The following is an 18,399-nucleotide window of genomic DNA, read 5'->3' as shown; positions in this document are numbered from 1 at the left end:
ACACTCAAGGTGGGGACCGTCTGACCATGGGGATGAAGCGGCCTCACCTCCCCCTCAATCGGCAGGTCTCACTCAGCCCGGGCGCCCCGCTCAAAACCTCCCAGACACTAGCCCCCGTTCTCAAAGTAAAAGACGGGTGCTTCTCCCGCGATCTGGAACACCGCAGGAATGGCGCACCCAATCGTTCCGAGAACTCCCCCTCTCCATGACCCACCTGGGGGTTGCAACCCTGACGTTGAAAAACTCTGTTCTAGAGATTGGAATTCTGCTGGCATTATGCAGGGGGAAGATGTGCACGAGGAAGCTCTTGCCCTTTATAGGTGAAATGCCTAGAAAACCCAGGGGGGGAAAAGCCTCAAAGTAGAAGTTCGTCGACTGAACCAGAGGCCTATTGGGGTTCATCGGTGTAAAAAAAGTGGCAGAGGCAGCCTCTGGGATCAGAGACCTCCAGGTGCTTGTCCGCTGGGCAGAGTGGCACCCTGGGACTGCTGATGCCTGCCTGATAGTGCATACCTGACACCATGACAGTGCCAGTCTGGCACTGCCTGCTGGCAGGGACACTGCGAGGCTTGCAGTGCCAAGGTGCCAGGCTGAGATTTCTCCTGTGTTGGGTATCAAACCTGGGGGCACCCTGCGCAGGTGGGGTGGGGTACAGGAGGGCCCCAGGGACCTACACCTCAGTTTGGGCTTGTGGGAGGGTTCCAGGGGTTGAGATGGGGGGGGGGGGGGGTCGAGAGATCGGGATGCCATTTTTAAATGGCGTCCTGATCTCTCCCTGCACTGAGGAGTTCTACGAGCAGAGCTCCTCAGTGCAGGAAACGAGACTAAGTGTGGCCTCATCGTGGAGTTCCCCGTTGAGGCCCTGAATTGAACCAGAGTCCCGGTGTGGCGTGTGTCATCGCTGCGAGCTCGGCAAAACACGTTTTTCCCAGGACTCTGTTCTGATTCAGTTAGATTGGGCCCCAAGTTTATCCTGAGAAGATTAGCAGAATGGTGCTACTCGAGATGCCAAGTCTCAGAACATTGGGTCAAACATTGCAAGGAAACCTCCTGCTGATTACCACATACCAGCCCCCTCAGCTGATGAATCAGTACTCCTCCATGTTGAACATTTCTTGGAGGGAGCACTGAGGGTGGCAAGGGTGTAGAATGTACTCTGTCATGTGAGAGTACCTTTAAGAAATGGATGTTTAAGCAATGTACCTTTAAGAAATGGAGCTGATCTTATTGCTGAAGTGATGTCAGAGGGTGGGAGGAGCTGAGCTCACTTCTGCTTTTTTGAGTTTCAGTTTGAGAACGTAGCTGGGAGAGTCTGTGTTTTGCTGTGAGCTTCATGAAGAAACACAGCTGGTCTGTTGATTTCTGCAATCCAAAGACTATAAATATATTGAATGTAACCTAATGTGCTCCTATCTTTGAAGGTTTGAAGTCTTTTGGATGTTTAAAGGAACAGTTTGAAGGATTATTTGGTGTTGTAGTCTTTTGGGGACATCTTTGAAGTAATGGGTGTTAAGATATTCAATGTTTGTTTTAAAAGGGTTAACTTGAGTTCATAGAATAAACATTGTTTTGTTTTAAAAACGACTTGTCCATTTCTGCTGCATCACACCTGGAGAGTACGCCGTGTGCTTCGCACACCACAATGTAAACCCAGACCCATAACAACTCTTTGTGGGGAACTTCAATGTCCCATCACCAAGAGTGGCTCAGTAGTACTACCACAGACCAACCTGGCCAGGTCCTAAAGGACATAGCTGCTAGACTGGGACTGCGGCAGGTTCTGAGGGAAGCAACAAGAAGGAAAAACACACTTGACCTCATCCTCACCGAGCTGCCTGCCGTGGATGATAGTATCAGTAGGAGTGACCACTGCACAGTCCTTGTGGAGACAAGTCCCATCTTCACATTGAGATTACCCTCCACCGTGTTGCGCGGCACTACTGCCGTGCAAAATGGAATAGACTTCAAACAGATTCAACAGCTCAAAACTGGGTATCCATGAGGCACTATGGGCCATCAGCAGCAGAATTGGACTCAGCCAGCATCTGTAACCTCATACCCCACTCCACCATTACCACCAAGCCAGGTGATCAACCATGGATCAATAGGAGCTGGGGGAGGAGATTGAGGAGGGGCTATGGGCTGATGCCCTAAGCAGGGTTAATTCCTCTTCCTCGTGTGCCAGGCTTAGCCTGATACAATTTAAGGTGGTTCATAGAGCGCATATGACGGGGGCGAGGCTGAGTAGGTTCTTTGGGGCGGAGGACAGATGTGGGAGGTGCTCAGGAAGCCCGGCGAACCATGTCCATATGTTTTGGTCATGCCCGGCACTGGATGGGTTCTGGAGGGGAGTTGCGAGAACAGTATCTAAGGTGGTGAAAGTCCAGGTCAAGCCAAGCTGGGGCTAGCACTATGTGGAGTAGCGGACGAGCCGGGAGTGCAGGATGCGAAAGAGGCCGGCATTATGGTCTCTGCGTCCCTGGTAGCCCGGCGAAGGATCTTGTTAGTGTGGAAAGATGCGAAGCCCCCCAGTGTGGAAGCCTGGATAAATGATATGGCGGGGTTTCTCAGGTTGGAAAGGATAAAGTTTGCCTTGAGAGGGTCTATGCAGGGGTTCTCCAGGCGGTGGCAACCGTTCCTAGACTATCTCGCGGAGCGTTAGATGGAGTTCGGTCGACAGCAGCAGCAACCCGGGGGGGGGGGGACGGACATCTCTTTCTGGGGGGGAGGGGAAGGGGGAGGGATAGGGAAGGGGGGGTTCTCCGGGGGGACATCTGAGCAAGAAAAACATAAACGAACCGGAAAACTGATATGTACGGGAGGAATCCAATGTACAAAGTTCTGTATCATATTGATTTGCCATGTTTATGCCTTGCTATGCGAATTTTTTTTCTTCTTTTTTGTTACGGGGGTGGGGGGGGGGGGGGATTGTTTATATGGTTAAAAATTCTGAATAAACATATTTTTAAAAAAACATGGATCAATGAAGAGTTCAGGAGAAGCACCAGGTATACTGAAAAATGAGGTGTCAACCTGATGATGCTACAACACTCTCGCGGACTACTTGTGTGCCAAACAGTATATGCAGCAAGTAATTGACAGAACTAGGCAACCCTACAACAAACGGATCAAACCTAAGCTCTGCAGTCCTGCCACATTGAGCCATGAATGGTGGTGAACAATTGAAACAACTCATTGGAGGAGGAGACTCCACAAATATCCCCATCCTCAATGATGGATGAGCCCAGCACATCTGTATAAAAGGTAAGGCTGAAGCCTTCGCAACAATCTTCAGAAGTGCCAAGTGGATGATCCATCTTTGCCTCCCCCAGGTGTCAGTGTTCAACCAATTCGGTTCACTCCACGTGAAATCCAGAAACTACTGAAGACACTGGACATTGCAACGGCTAAGGGCCCTGACAGTAAACCAGCAATAATACAAAAGACTTGTGCTTCGGAACTTGCTGCGCCTCTAGCCAAGCTGTTCCAGTACAGCTGCAAGACTGCATTCTACACAACAATGTGGAAATTGCCCAGGTATGTCCTGTACTCAAGAAACAGGACAAATCCAACATGGCCAATTACCACTCCATCAGTATACTCCCGATAATCAACGGTACTATCAAGCGGCAGTTAGTCAGCAATAAACTGCTTGCTGATGCTCAGTTTGGGTTCCACCAGGGTCACTTCGCTCCTGACCTCGTTACAGCCTTGGATCAAACATGGACAAAAGAGCTGAATGTCAAGAGGTGAGGTAAAATTAGCTGCCCTTGACATCAAGGCAGCATTTGACTGAGTATGGCATGAAGGAGCCCGAGCAAAACTGGAGTCAATGGGAATCTGTGGAAAACCCTCCAGTGGTTGGAGTCATACCTGGCACAAAGGAAGATGGTAGTCGTGATTGGAGGTCAATCATCTCAACTGCAGGAGTTCCCCAGATTTGCTTCCTAGGCACAACCATCTTCAGTTGCATCCTTCCTCCCTTCCTTTTATCATTAGGTCAGAAATGAGGATCTTCGCTGATGCCTGCACAATGTTCAGTATGAAATGAAAATCGCTTATTGTCACAAGGAGGCTTCAGATGAAGTTACTGTGAAAAGCCCCTGGTCGCCATATTCCGGCGCCTGTTCGGGGAGGCTGTTACGGGAATTGAACCATGCTGCTGGCCTGCCTTGGTCTGCTTTCAAAGCTAGCGATTTAGCCCTGTGCTAAATAGCCCCTGTATCATTCGTGGCTTCTCAAAAACTGAATCAGTATGCGTCCAAATGTAGCAAAATCTGGACAATATAGAACATAACAGCGCAATACAGGCCCTTCGGCCCACGATGTTGCACCGAAACAAAAGCCATCTAACCTACACTATGCCATTATCATCCATATGTTTATCCAATAAACTTTTAAATGCCCTCAATGTTGGCGAGTTCACTACTGTAGCAGGTTGGGCATTCCACGGCCTCACTACTCTTTGCGTAAAGAACCTACCTCTGACCTGTGTCCTATATCTATTACCCCTCAGTTTAAAGTTATGTCCCCTCGTGCCAGCCATTTCCATCCGCGGGAGAAGGCTCTCACTGTCCACCCTATCCAACCCCCTGATCATTTTGTATGCCTCTATTAAGTCTCCTTGTACAGGTTTAATAATAATCGCTTATTGTCACAAGTAGGCTTCAATGAAGTTACTGTGAAAAGCCCCTAGTTGCCACATTCCGGCACCTGTTCGGGGAGGCTGGTACAGGAATTGAACCCGCACTGCTGCCATGTTCTGCATTACAAGCCAGCTGTTTAGCCCTCTGTGGGCTGACAAGTAGCAATTAATATTTGCACCACACAAGTGCCGGGCAATGACCATCTCCAACAAGAGAGGATCTAACAGTCTCCCTTTGACATTCGATGGCATTACCATAATTGAATCCCCCACTATCAATATCCTGGGCATTACCATTGACTAGAAATTGAACTGGATTAGCCATATAAATACAGAGTACCAGAGCAGGTCAAAGGCGAAGAATCCCACGGTGAGTAATTCACCTCCTGATTCCCTAAAGCCTGTCCACCATCTACAAGGCACAAGCCAGAAATGTTATGGAATACTCTCCACTTGCCTGGATGAGTGCAGCTCATCAACACTCAAGAAACTCGACACCATCCAGGCCCGCTTGATAACTACCCTTTCCAAACATTCAATCCTTCGACCACTGGCGAACTGTGGCAGCCATGATGCACTGCAGGAACTTGCTAACGTTCTTTAGGCAGCACCTTCCAAACCCACGACCACTACCATCTAGAAGGACAAGAGCAGCAGACACCTGGGTGCCCCGCCACCTGGAGGCTCCCCTCCAAGCCACTCACCATCCTGACTTGGAAATATATCGCTAGTCCTTCACTGTTGCTGGATTAAAATCCCAGAACTCTCTCCCTAACAGCACTGTGGTTGAACCTACACCTCGGGGTCTGCAGTAGTTCAAGAAGGCAGTTCACCATCACCTTCTCGAGGGCAACTAGGGATGGGCAATAAATGCTGGCCTAGCCAGCGACACCCACATCCCGGAAATGATTTTTTAAAAAAACTTCAAATAATTTTACCTTTATGCCTGCTTAAGATGATGTCTTTATTATAAATAATTATCCAGAAATGATTAGCCTCCCGTGTAGAGTGATTCAAATCCGATAATACTGAAGTGATCGATGATTGTACTATATGGGTATATATTATCACTTTGGCCATGTCATTCTATTTGTAATCGATTTTAACTGAAATAATCGGAGGGCAAATGAAGCTTTGTTTTGCAAAATTGTTGCTACTTTGTTATTTCAATTGATATAGGGAAATATTTGCAGAAATTAAAATGTGTTGTAAAAACAATAGTGTAGAATAGGAATAAGGTTTTTTGTGCATTTGCTCCTTTCCAAGCTTTATCTGGTGCATGTAAATTGCCATTTCTGACATTCCACATGTGAAATATTAATCCTGTGGAGTGTAAAATTACTGCATAGGCCAATAGATCTATACGATTCATATTCATGTTTTAATACAAATACATTTGATTCTAGGCCTTCAAAGATGAGCTTGAGATCCTTATTCAAGAACAGATGAAAAAGGGTAATAACCCTGCTGGATTGCTTGCCCTACGACAAATAGCAGATTTTATAATGGCAAGTTCTGTTACAGCTTTACCCACAGCACAACTTAGTAAGTGCCTGAAGAAACTTTAGATACTACTTGAAGAAATATATGCATTGGTGAACTCAAATGTATTGAGCTTTATTTTTTCTTTAGATCTAGGAATAACCACACCCATCAATGATCTACGCGGCGTTGAATCTGCTACTTTTGTGAAAGGAGAGAAGTTGACCCGCTGTAAAGTCGCAAGCCTTTACAGAATGGTAGATCTATTTGGATGGGCACATTTGGCAAATACCTGCATAACAGTAAGCATGCATTACAGCATATATTTAGTTCTTACAATGCTTTCTCTTGCTCATAATTTCTAATTTTAGACCTGAGGAGACTAAATAATGAGGATATTGCAACTATAAAATATATAACAAAAACAGAAAATACTGGGCAATTGTAGCAGGCCTGAAAGCATCTGTGGAAAGAGAAGGGAGCTAACGTTTCCGATCTGGATGACTCTTTGTCAAAGCTGTCAAAACGTCTACAGCTTTGACAGAGCCCCTTCTCTCTCCACAGATGCTGTCAGACCTGCTTTGATATTGTCCAGTGTTTTCTGTTTTTGTTTTGGATTCCAGAATCCACAGTAATTTGCTTTTATCTTCGTATAAAATATAGAATCCTCTCGCTATGTAGTACTGCTAAATACGTGTCTTAAAATTTAGAAAATGCCTTGTAATCCAGTTGCAAATTAACAGTTGAGCTTATTATTTTTTTATTTACTGAATAGTTTTTCCTTATTTCGTTCTTGATTTCGACCACGGGAACTATTCCACACCTTGAGAAAATATTAAAACATAGTAATTGACAAGGAAAAATATATGTCCAAAATGTAACTATCAGAATTGATGTTTAAGTTAATTTTACACTGTACTGGTCATCAGCTCACCAAAGGAATATCCCATATTAAGTCTCTTTGAATGTCATTACTGTAAGATGCATAAAAAAAAGTAGGTCATTCTGAATCTGTTCCACCATTCTTTTAGATTATGACTGATCTGTACCTCAACTAGGTTTTCTTTCTTTGCTCCATATTCCTTGATAGTCTTCGCTAACAAAAATCCATTGACCACGATCTTAAACATTTCAGTTGTCCCAGCATTCACAGATTTTTGAGGGGGAGGGGAAGAGTTAAAGAATTCCTCTATGCCAAGCAATAATTTTAAGATTATGCTCCCTTGTTTTGGATTCCTAAACCAGAGGAAATAGTTTCTCTGTATCAACACCATTGAATCCCTTCATCATTAAAAAAAATGATTTAGCTCCCTCTCAACCTTCTAAACTCAAGGGAATGCAGACCAGGTTAATGCATCCCTGCATAATAATAATCTTTATTAGTGTCACATGTAGGCTTACATTAACACTGCAGTCAAGTTACTGTCAAAAAATATTAACTCTTCCAACCCTCATAACTCCGGTAACTATTGGGGCGGCTGGGTGGAGCAATGGATAGCACTGCTGTCTCATGGCGCTGAGAACCCAGGTTCAATCCTGGCTCTGGATCACTGTCCGTGTGGAGTTTGCACATTCTCCCCATGTTTACATGGGACTCACCCTCACAACCTAAAAGATGTGCAGACTCAGTGGATTGGCCACACTATATTGCCCCTAAATTGGGGGAAAAATAATTGGGTACTTGAAATTTTTTTTAAAAAACAAACTCTGGTAACTATATTGTTTTTCTTCAAAAATATTTTTGTTTAAAATATTTTTATTAAGGAATTTAGAAATAAACATCAAACACAACTACAACCAATATCAAAAAGATAACAAACAGGAGATCACATTGTAACTTTGTAACTAAATAAGTAACCAACAACCACAACCTGCCCTCTCTACCATACTCCCACCCTCTCTGCCTCCACCTTTTCTTATTAAACCCAACCTCAACTCCCTGCTGATTTAGCCATCCTGGAAGAAGTCAATGAACAGCTTCCATCTCCGGGCGAACCCTTCCATCGACCCCATTAAGGCAAACTTAATTTTCTCCAGTCTAAGGAAATCTGCGAGGTCGCTCACCCACACCCCCAGTTTCGGTGGCTCCGAGTCCCTCCACCTCAACAGGATCTGTCTCCGGGCTACCAGTGAGGCAAAGGCCAGAATATCGGCCTCTCTCGCCCCCTGGATTCCCGGGTCTTCCGACACTCCAAACACTGCCAATTTTGGCCCCGGAACCATCTTCACCCTCAGTACCTCCGACATCATGTCAGCGAACCCCCCTGTAAAATTCCCTCCAACTTCGGTCAGGCCCAAAACATGTGAACATGATTTGCGTGCCCCCACCCCGCGCATCGCCCACACCTATCCTCCACCCCCTCAAAAAAAACCTGCTCATTCCAGCCACCGTCATATGCGTCCTGTGGACTACTTTAAATTGAATGATGCTAAGCCTAGCGCATGAAGAGGATTCATTCAACCTCCTCAGAGCCTCCTCCCATAACGCAGCCCCCAGCTCCTCCTCTTCCATAACCCAGCCCCCAGCTCCTCCTCCTCCCACTTTCCCTTAACTACTCCTGTCGAGGCGCCCTCCCAGTCCATCAATTCCTTATATATCTTTGACACCCTGCCCTCGCCAACCTTTGTTTTCGACAGCACCTTATCCTGCAATCCGGGGGTGGCAGATCAGGAAAGGACGGCACCTTTTTTTCCCACATAATTCCGCACCTGTAAGTACCGGAACCCACTTCCGCTGGCCAACTCATGCTCCTCTACCAGTCTTTCCAAGCTCGGGAAGCTGCTCCCCACGAATAAATTGCCGAACTGCTCGATCCCCGCCCACCGCCAACACTGAAACCCCCTGTCCACTACCGCCCTGGCAAACCTTGGTAGGGTGCTCTTTCCAAGAGCCGGTGCAGACTCGATGGGCCAAATGGCCTCCTTCTGCACTGTAAATTCTATGATAAACCTGTGGTTCCCACAGATCAGAGCCTAAACTGAGGCCCCTTCAAGCCTCAAGTGCTGTCGCCACTGTCCCCACACCCTCAGGGCTGGCGTTACTACCGGACTTGTGGGGTACCTGGCCAGTGAGAACGGCAGAGGCGCCGTCAGCAGTGAAACTAGTACTCTTATACGAGGCTGCCTCCATCTGCTCCCATACCGAACCCTCCCCCACTACCTACTCGCTTACTATGCTCCCTGGACATTGACCACTCCATCAAGTGGAAAAGTTTGTTCCTCTCTCCTATCTATGCTCCTCATGATTTTATACATCTCAATCATGTCCCCCTCTGTCTCCTCTGTTCCAAGGAAAACAATCCAAGTCTATCCAAGCTCTCTTCATAACTAAAACTCTCCAGCCCAGGCAACATCCTGGTAAATCCCCTCTGCACCCTTTCCAGTGCTATCATATCCCTCCTATAAATTGGATTCCAGACCTGCACACAATACTCTAGGTGTGGCCTAACGAACATTTTACTCAGTTCCAGCATAACCTCCATGCTCTTGAAGACTATGCCTCAGCTAATAAAGGCAAGTATACCATATGCCTTCTTAACCACTGTATCCACCTACTCTGCTACCTTAAGGGACCGGTGTACATGCACACCAACATCCCTCTGATCCTCGGCGCTTCCCAGGGTCCTGCCGTTTATCATGTATTCCCTTGCCTTGTTTGTCCTGCCCAAGTGCATCACCTCACACTTATTCGGATTGAATTCCATTTGCCACTGATCAGTCCATCTGACCAGCCCTAATATCCTCCTGTAATCGAAGGCTATCCTCCTCACTATTTACCACTCCACCATTTTTGTATCATTTGCAAGCTTACTGATCAACCTTCCTACATTCATATCTAAATCGTTTATATAAACCATAAACAGCAAGGGCCCAACACTGATCCCTACGGGACCCCCCTGGACACAGGCTTCCAGTGAAAAAAAAACACCCCTCGACCACCACCCTCTTGTTCAAACTCAACCACTTTTGGATCCAATTTGCAAATTTCCTTAGAACACATGGGCTCTTAGCTTCGCTATCAGTCTCCCATGTGGGACCTTATCAAAAACCTTGCAGAGGTCCAAGTAGACTTTGTCAAATGCATTTCCCCCTTCTACCTGGTCACTTCTTCGAAAAGTTCAATCAAGTTGGTCAGACATGACCTCCCCTTCACAAAACCATGCTGACTGTTCTTGACTTATCCCTGCATCTCCAAAAGCAGATTAATTCTGCCTCTCAGAATTGATTCCAATAGTTTCCCCACCACTGAGGTTAGACTGGCTGGCCTGTAGTTTCCTAGTTTATCCCTTCCTTCTTCTTGGCTTCTTGGATACTGGTACCACATTGGCTGTCCTCTAGTCCTATGGCACCACTCCTGTAGCCAGAGAGAAATTGAAAATTATTGCCAGTACCCCTGCTATTTCCTCTCTTGCCTCACTCTGCAACCTGGGTTACATTTCATCTAGTCCTGGAGATTTGTCTACTTTTAAACCTGCCAGGCCACTCAGAACCTTCTCTATGTTAATGTCTTTAATTTTATTACAGCCCTTCTCCCTGATTTCTATACCCACACTGTCCCTGTTTACTTGGAGTATAGTGTTCAATTCTGGTCGCCACACTACCAGAAGGATGTGGAGGCTTTAGAGAGGGTGCAGAAGAGATTTACCAGAATGTTGCCTGGTATGGAGGGCATTAGCTATGAGGAGCGGTTGAATAAACTTGGTTTGTTCTCACTGGAACGAAGGAGGTTGAGGGGAGACCTGATAGAGGTATACAAAATTATGAGGGGCATAGACAGAGTGGATAGTCAGAGGCTTTTCCCCAGGGTAGAGAGGTCAATTACTAGGGGGCATAGGTTTAAGGTGAGAGGGGCAAGGTTTAGAGTAGATGTACGAGGCAAGTTTTTTACGCAGAGGGTAGTGGGTGCCTGGAACTCGCTACCGGAGGTGGTGGTGGAAGCAGGGACGATAGTGACATTTAAGGGGCATCTTGACAAATACATGAATAGGATGCGAATAGAGGGATACGGACCCAGGAAGTGTAGAAGATTGTAGTTTAGTCGGGCAGCATGGTCGGCACGGGCTTGGAGGGCCGAAGGGCCTGTTCCTGTGCTGTACATTTCTTTGTTCTTTGTTCTCTCACAAGTGAATGCTGACGCAAAGTACTCATTTAGAACCCTACGTACATCCTCCAGCTCCACACACAAAGTACCACTGTGGTCCTTAATGGGCCTAGTTATCCTTTTACCCTTAATGTACTTTTAAAACAACTTCGGATTTTCCTTTATTTTACCTTTCATGTCTCCTTTTTGCTCTCTTAATTTGCTTTTTAAGTTTCCTCTTGCACATTCCATATAGCATCTAGGATTTCTCCTGCTATGAGCCCTCTATATCTGCCATAATCCTCCCTTTTTGCCTTTATCCAATGCTGTGTATCCCTCAATATCCAGGGTTCACTTGATTTGTTGGTCCCACCCTTTTTCTTGATTGGAATATTTTGGCACTGTGCTTTTCCTAATTTCTTCTTGAATGCATCCCTCTGATATGTCACAGATTTGCCTAAAAGTGTCTGCTCCCAGTAACTCTGGCCAAACCATATATGATCTTATCAAAATTGGCCTTCCCCTAGTTTAGAATCTTGGTCTCATGCCCATTGTTGTCCTTTTCCATAACAAACTTGAATCTAATGGAATCAGGATCACTGTCTGAAAAATGCTCCCTCACTGGTACTTCAACACTTGCCCAGCTTTGTTTCTGAAAATTAAGTCCAAGACTGCCCCCTCTTGTAGGTCCTTCTATGTACTGGCTTAAAAAGTTCTCCTGGATGCATTTTCTGCATTAAAAGATTTGGGCAGCACGGTAGCATTGTGGATAGCACAATTGCTTCACAGCTCCAGGATCCCAGGTTCGATTCCGGCTTGGGTCACTGTCTGTGCGGAGTCTGCACATCCTCCCCGTGTGTGCGTGGGTTTCCTCCTGGTGCTCTGGTTTCCTCCCACAGTCCAAAGATGTGCAGGTTAGGTGGATTGGCCATGATAAATTGCCCTTAGTGTCCAAAATTGCCCTTAGTGTTGGGTGGGGTTACTGGGTTATGGGGATAGGGTGGAAGTGTTGACCTTGGGTAGGGTGCTTTTTCCAAGAGCCGGTGCAGACTCGATGGGCCGAATGGCCTCCTTCTGCCCTGTAAATTCTAATTCTATGATATCAGACGAGACACACTGGTTGTAAACACTTATGGTCCAGATCTTCAGAGTAGCAGCAATGAAGGAGCATTGTCACTGCGCTCAAAGATTCCCCTGACCCTGGATTGGGTGGAAATCAGTTGGCTGGGAGGGTAGCCTTTATTCTTTCCTGGATGTGGGTGTCAATGGCGAGGCCAGCATTTGTTGTCCATCTCTAACTACCCTTGAACTGAGTTGTTTGCTGGACCATTTCAGAGGGCGGTTAAGAGTCAATCATGTTGTTGTTCTGGGTCTGGGGTTGTATTTCGACCAGATTAGATAAGGACGGCAGATTTCCTTCCCTAAAGGACATCCGTGAAATAGATTGTTTTTGACGACAATTGATGATAGTTGCCATGGTCACCATTACTGAGACCAGCTTTATATTCCAGAATTATTCATTGAATTCAAGTTCCACCAGTTGTTGTGGTGGGACTGGAATGCTTTTCCCTAGGGCCTTAGCCTGACTCTCTTCCTTACTAATCCAATGGCTAAATCGCTGGCTTTTAAAGCAGACCAAGGCAGGCCAGCAGCGCGGTTCAATTCCCGTACCAGCCTCTCCGAACAGGCGCCGGAATGTGGCGACTAGGGGCTTTTCACAGTAACTTCATTTGAAGCCTACTTGTGACAATAAGTGATTATCATTATCATCTCCCTGGGTTTGCTGTGGGGGTTACTCGGGTAAGTTTCAGTAGGGTTAACCAGGTCAGGTTGGGAGAGTATTCAGGTGATGGGCAGGGCGGGGGCTGTTTGTCAAGTGGGAGGGAATTAATGGGATTGGGGAGGGGTGATTGGGGCTGTCCATTGTGGAGTTATCCAGATGTTATACTAGATTATAACCTGTTTAACATTTCCTGGGTAACTAATTTCAGCTAAGTACTGTGGAACTGTCCGAATCCTGCGTCTTTATTTTGTCCTGGACAAAATAAGAAAGGAAAGAACTTGCATATGTATAGTTAAGGACTTCCTGCACAATGAATTACTTTGAAATACAATCAGTGTTGGTTAGGAAGTGATTTGCATTGAGAAAGGTGCCACAAACGGCAGTGAGATAAAAATCATGTTGATTTATTTTTGGCAAGTTCTACAGGAAATGCCTGCTTCCATCTAACAGTTCTAAAACATCGTAACAAGGCATTTTAGATATGGATAAGTATTTTAAAATTTCTCTCAATATTTTATGATATAGTGTTGGTTGTGGGACGAATTTTAGTCAGGACAATGGGAGGACTCTCTCCGTGCTTTAGGATCTTGAGAAGTTACTTGAATAGACTCTGGTTTAATGTCGGATCCTGCACTAATGTATTGGTCTTATGTAATTATGTGCTCAGGTCTAGGAATGTAGTTTAAACACGAGACTTTCTGACCTGGAAGGGAGACTGAACTGGATTAAACCATGTGTCTAATAAAAATCATTACAATGTGACATGTATACGGGCAATCGGGACTAGCTTAGTGGTAAAAACCAGGCGGCATGGACAAGTTGGGCCGAAGGACCTGTTTTCATGCTGTAAACTTCTATGACTCTATATAAAGTCATATTTAATTTATATTATGGTATCAAGCCATACAAATGTAATGTTGCCAGTTGGATTCACAGTCTTTGTGAGTTAGCTTATGACAGCAAGGCAGGGATAGGAGGGAAATTTCAGCTAGAATCTCATGTTCCTGATTAGTGTTCAAGTTACCCTTACCCCAAATTATTTGCTTGGATATCAGGGATAGTGGTATTATCACTGGACTATTAATCCAGAGACCCAGAGTACTACTCTGGGGTCCCAGGTTCAGACTCCTGCCATGGCAGATGGTGAAACATAAATTCAATAAAAATCTGGAATTAAAAGTCTAATGACCATGAAACCATTATTGATTATCGGAAAAACTCTTCTGGTTCACTAATGCCCTTTAGGGAAGGAAATCTGCCATCCTTACTTGGTCTGGCCTATATGTGACTCCAGATCCATAGCAATGTGGGTGACTCTTAAATGCTCCCTCATGGGCAATTAGGGATGGGCAATAAATGCTGGCACAGCTTGCAACTCCTAGGTCCCATGAACGAATATAAAAAAGTCAGGATAACATCTAGTTAGGCTGTCGTGCCATCTAAGATGAAATACATTGCCAGCTATGTGCATGACACTGTTAACAAAAGAGAAAATTATGAGAAGGAATGGAATGCGATTAGACTGGTGTAACATGTAGTGCTTTTCTGGGATGCATCCTTGCACAATGGAGTGATATTTAATCGTCAGTAACATGTTTTGCTTGACTTGGGAGTGTTCAGCAGCATTGGGTATTCTATTCCGCAGTGTTTGCGGAATAGAATGTAGGCATAAAGTTTATATCCGTGTTTTTCGCAAAGATCTTTTTTATTTGAATCTTATTGTAACCTTCATAATTATTCTATAAATTAATGGTTTCTGAAGTTCATATATTCTGGATGGTTTTTCTTTGTACAATGTTAGAAACTTTGAGAATTATCTATGCACTCATACCTTGAGGCATTTATTATTAAACATGAAATTTAGTGACTTTTTTTCATTTTCATTCTCTTAGGTTAGGGTGAGCAAAGAACAGGAACATTTTCTGATTATTCCCAAGGGCCTGTCATATGCTGAGGCCACAGCTTCAAATCTTGTAAGTTTGCATACATCATCTATTTAACTGTTCCTTATTCAGAGGTTTTGTTGTATCATATTGATGGAAACATTCAATTATGGGACATTTTGCTCTCTGAACTATTGTTGAAAACAAAATCAGGATTTCAGATGGCGGGGCTGTGCTGAGCAGTTGCATGAAAGGTGGCTCTCCCCCTAGAGACTCCAACCTAGGTACTTTTGACCCAAACATCTGTCACTAAGCTACCCCTACCCTCAGCCTGAAACATAAAGCACATGAAGAAATGCCTGGCAACCAGCAAAAAGGCTGAAAGGACAGCAAAAGCTGTAAGAACCAGGAGAGGAAGGTCGAGGCCACAGACGTGAGGAGCGAGGCAGAGCAGAACATGACAGATCAAGCAGAGTCACTGACACAACCGTCGGCCGTCCTGCCGACAGGGGTAATGGATGGAACTCCTGACATGAGAACTCCTAAAACATAGGGACTCCACTAAGGAGGACCTCATGACAGCGGTGAAATCGGCGGTAGCAGTCACCGTGGCTCTCTTTAAGGTGGCGCTGGGGAGGCTGGAACGACGACTGGAGGCGCAGGAGGCAACAGTGCAGGAACTAGAGAAGGTGACCACAGACCAGAGGGATCAGATCATCTCACTCGAATCAGAGGTGGCAAGGTTGGTAGCAGCCCAGGAAGCACTCAAAGGAAATGTGGAAGACCAGGTTTGGGCTGGAGGGTGGGAACCCAACAGACTAAATGGTGCAGATGCAAGGAAAGATGGTCAGGGAAGAAAACTTCCCCAAGCCCCCGAAGGTGGACAGGGCCCACAGGTCACTCTGGCAGAGGCCGAAGGCACGGGAACCACCGCGGGCGATTATCGACAAACTCCACCGATTCCAGGACAAGGAATGGATCTTGAGCAGGGCAAGGAAAATGAGAAGGGCAAACAATCCAAATTTATCAAGACATTGGGACTGACCTGGCCAAGCACCAGACTGAGTTCAATGGACCAAAGGCAGCTCTATTCAGGAGCAAAGTACGGTTTGTGATGCTTAGGGTGCAAAACTAACCAGCAAAACTTAGGGTGACCTATAAAAATAGGGAACACTATTTCACCATGCTGGGAGAAGCAGAGGTGTCTATCTGCAAAAGCAGATGGGGGGAGTGGACCCATGGAGGTTCACACACCCAAGGGAGAGGGAGTTCTCCTCTTCCTCCCAGGTCCGCAAAGTCTACACCCAAATTGATATCTTTGTAGTGGAAGAATCAGTGCTTCCAGGGGTAGTAGGGGTGGAAAACTCCGCAATAGTCATCTCCGACCACACTGCACACATGGATGTGAGGTTGGAGAAGGGCCGGCTCAATGGAGGCTGGACACAGCCCTCCCTGCCGAAAAGACGTTTTTTGAACAAATGTCACAAGCCATCAGCAGGTACGCATCCTGCAGCCAGCAGGCGGTGATAAGAAGAGAAATAATTGAGTATAAGGAACTTGGGGACAGGAAGGAGAGGGCAGCTAGGCAGCAGCTGCTCGACTCCGTATTGGTGGTGGACCGGCAGTCCTCCACAGCCTTGGCCATGGAACTACTGGTGGAGAGGATAAGATTACAACTGGAGTTTGACCTGCTCTCCACCGGGAAAGCAGTGAACCAGCTCCGCCAGTCACAGGAGACCCTTTATGAGCATAGGGACAAGATTGGCACACCAGCTGAGAAAGCAGGCTGCCACGAGGGAAATAGCACAGATAAAGGGCAGGAGAGGCAACTAGCCTCAATGCCACACAAGATCAATGAGGCCTTACTACCGAGAGCTGTACACCTCCGAGCCCCCAGATGGGCTGGACACACCAGTCTTGGGACAGGAAAAGAAGCAGGGATTGGAAGCACCACTAGAACTAGGTAATTTTATGGAGAATATCAACTCCATGCAGTCAGGGATGGCACCAGGCTGAATGGATTCCTGGTGGACTTCTATAAAAAATTCACAACCACACTGCCCTGCACCTGCGGGAGATATTCAAATACTCACTATCGAGGGGGACCCTGCCAACCACACTGGCACAAGCCTCGATATCACTGATCCCTAAAAAGGACAAAGACACGACTGAGTGCGGGTCATACAAACCCATCTCACTCCTAAACACTGACACCAAGGTTCTGGCAAAGGCCCTGGCGAGGCGACTGGAGAGTTGCATGCCAGTGATAGTCGTGGAGGACCAGACAGGCTTTGTCAAGGGCAGACAACTAATGGTAAATATCAGCCGTCTGTTGAACATGATCATGACCCCACCCGGGAAGGAGACGCCAGAAGTGATCATTTCCCTGGATGCAGAGAAGGCCTTCGACAGAGTCGAATGGAGGTACCGGAACAGTTTGGGTTTGGGCCAGGGTTCACCTCATGGGTGAAACTATGGTACAGTGTTCCCATGTCGAGCATATGGAGAAATGCTCTGAATATTTCCGGCTGCACAGAGACACGAGGCAGGAATGCCCTTTATCCCCACTGTTATTTGTCATACCAATTGAGCCACTGGCTGTTGCTCTCAGATCAGCGAAGGAGTGAAGAGATATCCAGAGGGGAGACTGGGAGCAGAGTCTCATTCTAGACGGATGATCTGCTTCTCTACGTCTCGAACTCCCTATCCAGCATGAAGGAATAATGGAACTTCTAAAGGCGTTCAGAGCCTTCTCGGGTTACAAATCTTACTGAACAAGAGCAAAATTTTCCCATGAACCCGAGTGGGGGGAAGATCAGGTTTGGGGAAGCTGCCGTTTAGGTGGCCCAAGCCAAATTCCGATACCTGGGGATTCAGATATCCCACTACTGGACACAGATCCACAAGTGGAATCTGTAGAGTCTCGTGGAAGATTGAAAGAGAGACCTGTGGAGGAGGGACTTGCTCCCGCATTCCCTGGCAGAGAGAGTACAGACGATCAAAATGAACGTACTGCCAAGGTTCCTCTTCCTGTTCCGATCCCTCTTGACCTTCATCCCCAAGGCCTTCTTCGCTAAGGTAAACAAGCTAATCATGCCATTTGTGTGTGTGTGTGTGTGTGGTGTGGGGGGGGGGGGGGGGGGGGAGGGAGCAGGGCTGAGCCTTACGCCTTACGCAGCTAAAGGTGGTGTTTAGGGTGCACATAACCAGAACACAAATGAGCGGGTTCTTCCCTGAGATGGAGAACAAATGTGAACGATGCCAGGGAGGCCCAGCCAACAACACCTACATGTTCTAGTCTTGCCCCAGACTTGTTGGATACTAGGCATCCTTTGAGATGATGCCTAAAGTTGTGGGAAGGAGGATGGAGCCATGCCCGCTAATGGCGGTCTTCGGGGCTTCGGAGCAGCCAGGGCTCTTTATGGGGAGAGGGGCAGGCGTCCTAGCCTTTGCCACCCTTATCCCCCTGCTGAAGCCGCCTACTTGGCAGATGATGAACAGCCACCCAAAGCCACAGACTGGCGCT

At 46.5% G+C, this 18,399-nt stretch overlaps 1 protein-coding gene across 9 annotated transcripts in view; it reads left to right on the top strand.

The window, feature by feature from the left end:
* LOC140393260 (gamma-adducin-like) overlaps positions 1-18,399 on the top strand; it is a 308,595-nt gene that overhangs the window by 217,290 nt on the left and 72,906 nt on the right. For all 9 annotated transcript variants that reach the window (XM_072479530.1, XM_072479533.1, XM_072479535.1 and 6 more), the window contains 3 exons: positions 6,052-6,190; positions 6,278-6,429; positions 14,883-14,963. In XM_072479530.1, the coding sequence (XP_072335631.1) occupies positions 6,052-6,190; positions 6,278-6,429; positions 14,883-14,963 (372 nt within the window). The remainder of the gene's footprint in view (positions 1-6,051; positions 6,191-6,277; positions 6,430-14,882; positions 14,964-18,399) is intronic.

The sequence above is a fragment of the Scyliorhinus torazame genome, chromosome 16 (assembly GCF_047496885.1).
Source record: "Scyliorhinus torazame isolate Kashiwa2021f chromosome 16, sScyTor2.1, whole genome shotgun sequence".
In the NCBI taxonomy this organism is placed as follows: domain Eukaryota; kingdom Metazoa; phylum Chordata; class Chondrichthyes; order Carcharhiniformes; family Scyliorhinidae; genus Scyliorhinus; species Scyliorhinus torazame.
Note: the sequence above shows the minus strand (reverse complement) of the source record. Positions and strands in the feature narration are given on the sequence as shown.